Raw genomic sequence first — 2,500 nt, forward strand, 5'->3', positions numbered from 1 at the left:
CCACCTCATTCCATTGGCACCAGGGGTGCGTTTTCTCGACAGCGTCGTTTGCTAGCGAAGTTAGCAACGTACTTGATTGCAGTGCAATTTCTTGTTGGCAGTTGAGATTAGCAACTGATTAGCAACAATGCTTTCATGACACATGGGCACTCGTCTGTGCCTTGCCTGATTAGCATGGCTCAATCTGGAGCTGCCTTCGTGTCTCTGTCTTTCTTGTGTACAACCGACATGTGTGCCACACCTACCAACTAAAACCACCACTACTACCACCATGTTTGCCAAGACATTCACAGCCCAGGGAAGCACTCAACTGAACTTGACAACCCAAACAGAGTTTTTGCCCAAACAAAACACCTGCCCATTCTGAGGTACACCTCTCTTTTGGGCCCCCTCTCTTTCACACACTGCCCAAAACAAACCAACTACTACTACTGTTGTCCAAAGTTTACACATGAGAACTTTCATTAAGGCCCACCCCTCCCTCTCTCTCTCTCTGTCTTTCTCTCTCTCTCTTCCACAGACCACTATCGTTCTTCTGGACAGACTGACAGGGCACACCTTCCTGGACTGGGCCAAGAACATCATTCAGAGCCGCTTTCTTAGAATTACTACTGAGGCAGGTCCCCGCCTCTCTTTTCCCCGACAAACAAACATGTCTCTCTGCATGATGGCTCATCGCTGGTTCAGTCAAACTGTAAGCCACTCTGCTACAGCTCTCCTCCGAGTCAGCTATTTCGGTTATAACTAAAGTCTATGAAGTTTTGCGTCGAGTGCAGTCAACACTGAGGAAGGCAGAAGGGCAAAACATATCTGTGCGAAATACATGTTGCACATGCATACTGTGTACAGCTACTTCCTTTTCCTGTTGTTCACTTCTAGTGGCGACCATGACGACTGTGGGCCTGTGCCCATCTCCACACTCACCATGCTTGTGGACCGATGATCGCTGTGCCAATGTCTCTGCGCTGGCACCCTGGCCCATAATCCTTTGCCCCGATGGGTGGGTGAGGGGTTAGGGTTGGGGTTGGGGGGGGTTACCCTGTGCCCCTGTGCCCCGCCGGCAGCCCTGGCGTGGGGCCGGGGCAGCGGGCAGGGAGGGGAGCAAACACGAGGACACCAAGCGACTCAACCAGCACCTCACAGACAAGTCAGGAGACGGGTAAAGCAACAACAGAGAGGGACTTCAAAAGGTTTCCTGACTTGACTTCCTCTCTCTCTGTTCGCTTTCTTTATCTCTCCTCTCTTCTGCTCTGCTCTCCTTTCCTTGGACGGACTGTAAGCGTGTTACTCCAGTAAAGTGCTCCTGTAATCCAAGACCCAGGTGGTGCCTGCCGCTGCCCGTGACGTGACCGCGCTCTTCCCGCTCACTTCTCCTTCGCCGGACTCACGAGTTACTCAACCAGTCCCTTCTGAGACGGCAACATGCTCTTTAACTCTCCTCTCACTCACTCTTTCACTTCTGCCTCCTCTACTCCCTCTCTCTCTCTGACTCGCACACTCGGTCTTGTGCTCCGGTTGTTTCCCTCCCCTGAGATCGGACACGTCCCTCCCTTCCTCTCCTGACAGTCTGTTTTGGTTTCTCTCCCACTTGTTCTCTCGCTCCCTCTTACACGCACACCCTCCCCCTCTCTCTTTCTGCGTCTCGCACTACCTCTCTCTGTCTCGCTCTTTCTCTCTATCTCACACATAGTCTGTCTCTCTCTCTCTCTCTGTGTTTTAAGTCCCTCCCTCCCAGGGCACCCTGACTTCATAAATAAGGTACGCGGCGAAGGCATGCCAGCAGGCTCAGATGCCTATCATTCTCCTGTGGCAGATTTTTCAGGGTCAAAGTTCAAAAGAGGGTGTGTGTGGGTATGTGTGTGTGTGGGTGTGTGTGTGTGTGTGGGGGGGGGGTAGCAATGGCAGGAGTCAGGAGACATTAGTGAGGGAGGCATGGAGGGAGTCCCTAGAGAGAGAGAGAGAGAGAGAGAGAGAGAGAGAGAGAGAGAGAGAGAGAGAGAGAGAGAGAGGTGGAGAGAGAGGTGGAGGAAGGAAGGGAGGGAGGAAGGAGAGGCAGAACAGAAACCGAGAGACAGGCAAAGGACCCCCTGACCAGGGCCCCTTAAATACCTCTACATCAGGTTCTGTCACAACAATGCCATGGCATGGAAGACAGACACACCGAGAAAAAGAATAAAAGTGACAGGAAGAAGAGAAGACAAAACAAAGTGGTCTAGTATGACAAAAGATAGAAAGAAAGAAAGAAAGAAAGAAAGAAAGAAAGAAAGATAGAAAGAAAGAAAGAAAGAAAGAAAGAAAGAAAGAAAGAAAGAAAGAAAGAAAGAAAGAAAGAAAGAAAGAAAGAAAGAAAGAAAGAAAGAAAGAAAGAAAGAAAGAAAGAAAGAAAGAAAGAAAGAAAGAAAGAAAAGAAAGAAAGAGACAGGTAGACAGAGAAGGAGGGAAGGAAGGGGGTAGAGAAACGAGTAACCCGAGTAGCCCTGGCTCCTAGCCCGGCTGTGAA

The 2,500-nt window shown here is 50.2% G+C and overlaps 1 protein-coding gene across 5 annotated transcripts in view; it reads right to left on the minus strand.

Annotated features, from left to right (window-relative positions):
• phactr4a (phosphatase and actin regulator 4a) overlaps positions 1 to 2,500 on the minus strand; it is a 71,346-nt gene that overhangs the window by 37,414 nt on the left and 31,432 nt on the right. Inside the window, exon 1 of one of the 5 annotated variants that reach the window (XM_063185791.1) lies at positions 925 to 1,867. The exons of 1 other annotated variant lie outside the window; for it this stretch is intronic. In XM_063185791.1, the coding sequence (XP_063041861.1) occupies positions 925 to 982 (58 nt within the window). In that variant the 5' untranslated portion in view covers positions 983 to 1,867. Of the gene's footprint in view, positions 1 to 924; positions 1,868 to 2,500 lie in introns of those variants that run through there. 3 more of the 5 variants (XM_063185790.1, XM_063185793.1, XM_063185794.1) reach the window with 3 other exon arrangements.

Source organism: Engraulis encrasicolus, chromosome 20 (assembly GCF_034702125.1).
Source record: "Engraulis encrasicolus isolate BLACKSEA-1 chromosome 20, IST_EnEncr_1.0, whole genome shotgun sequence".
In the NCBI taxonomy this organism is placed as follows: domain Eukaryota; kingdom Metazoa; phylum Chordata; class Actinopteri; order Clupeiformes; family Engraulidae; genus Engraulis; species Engraulis encrasicolus.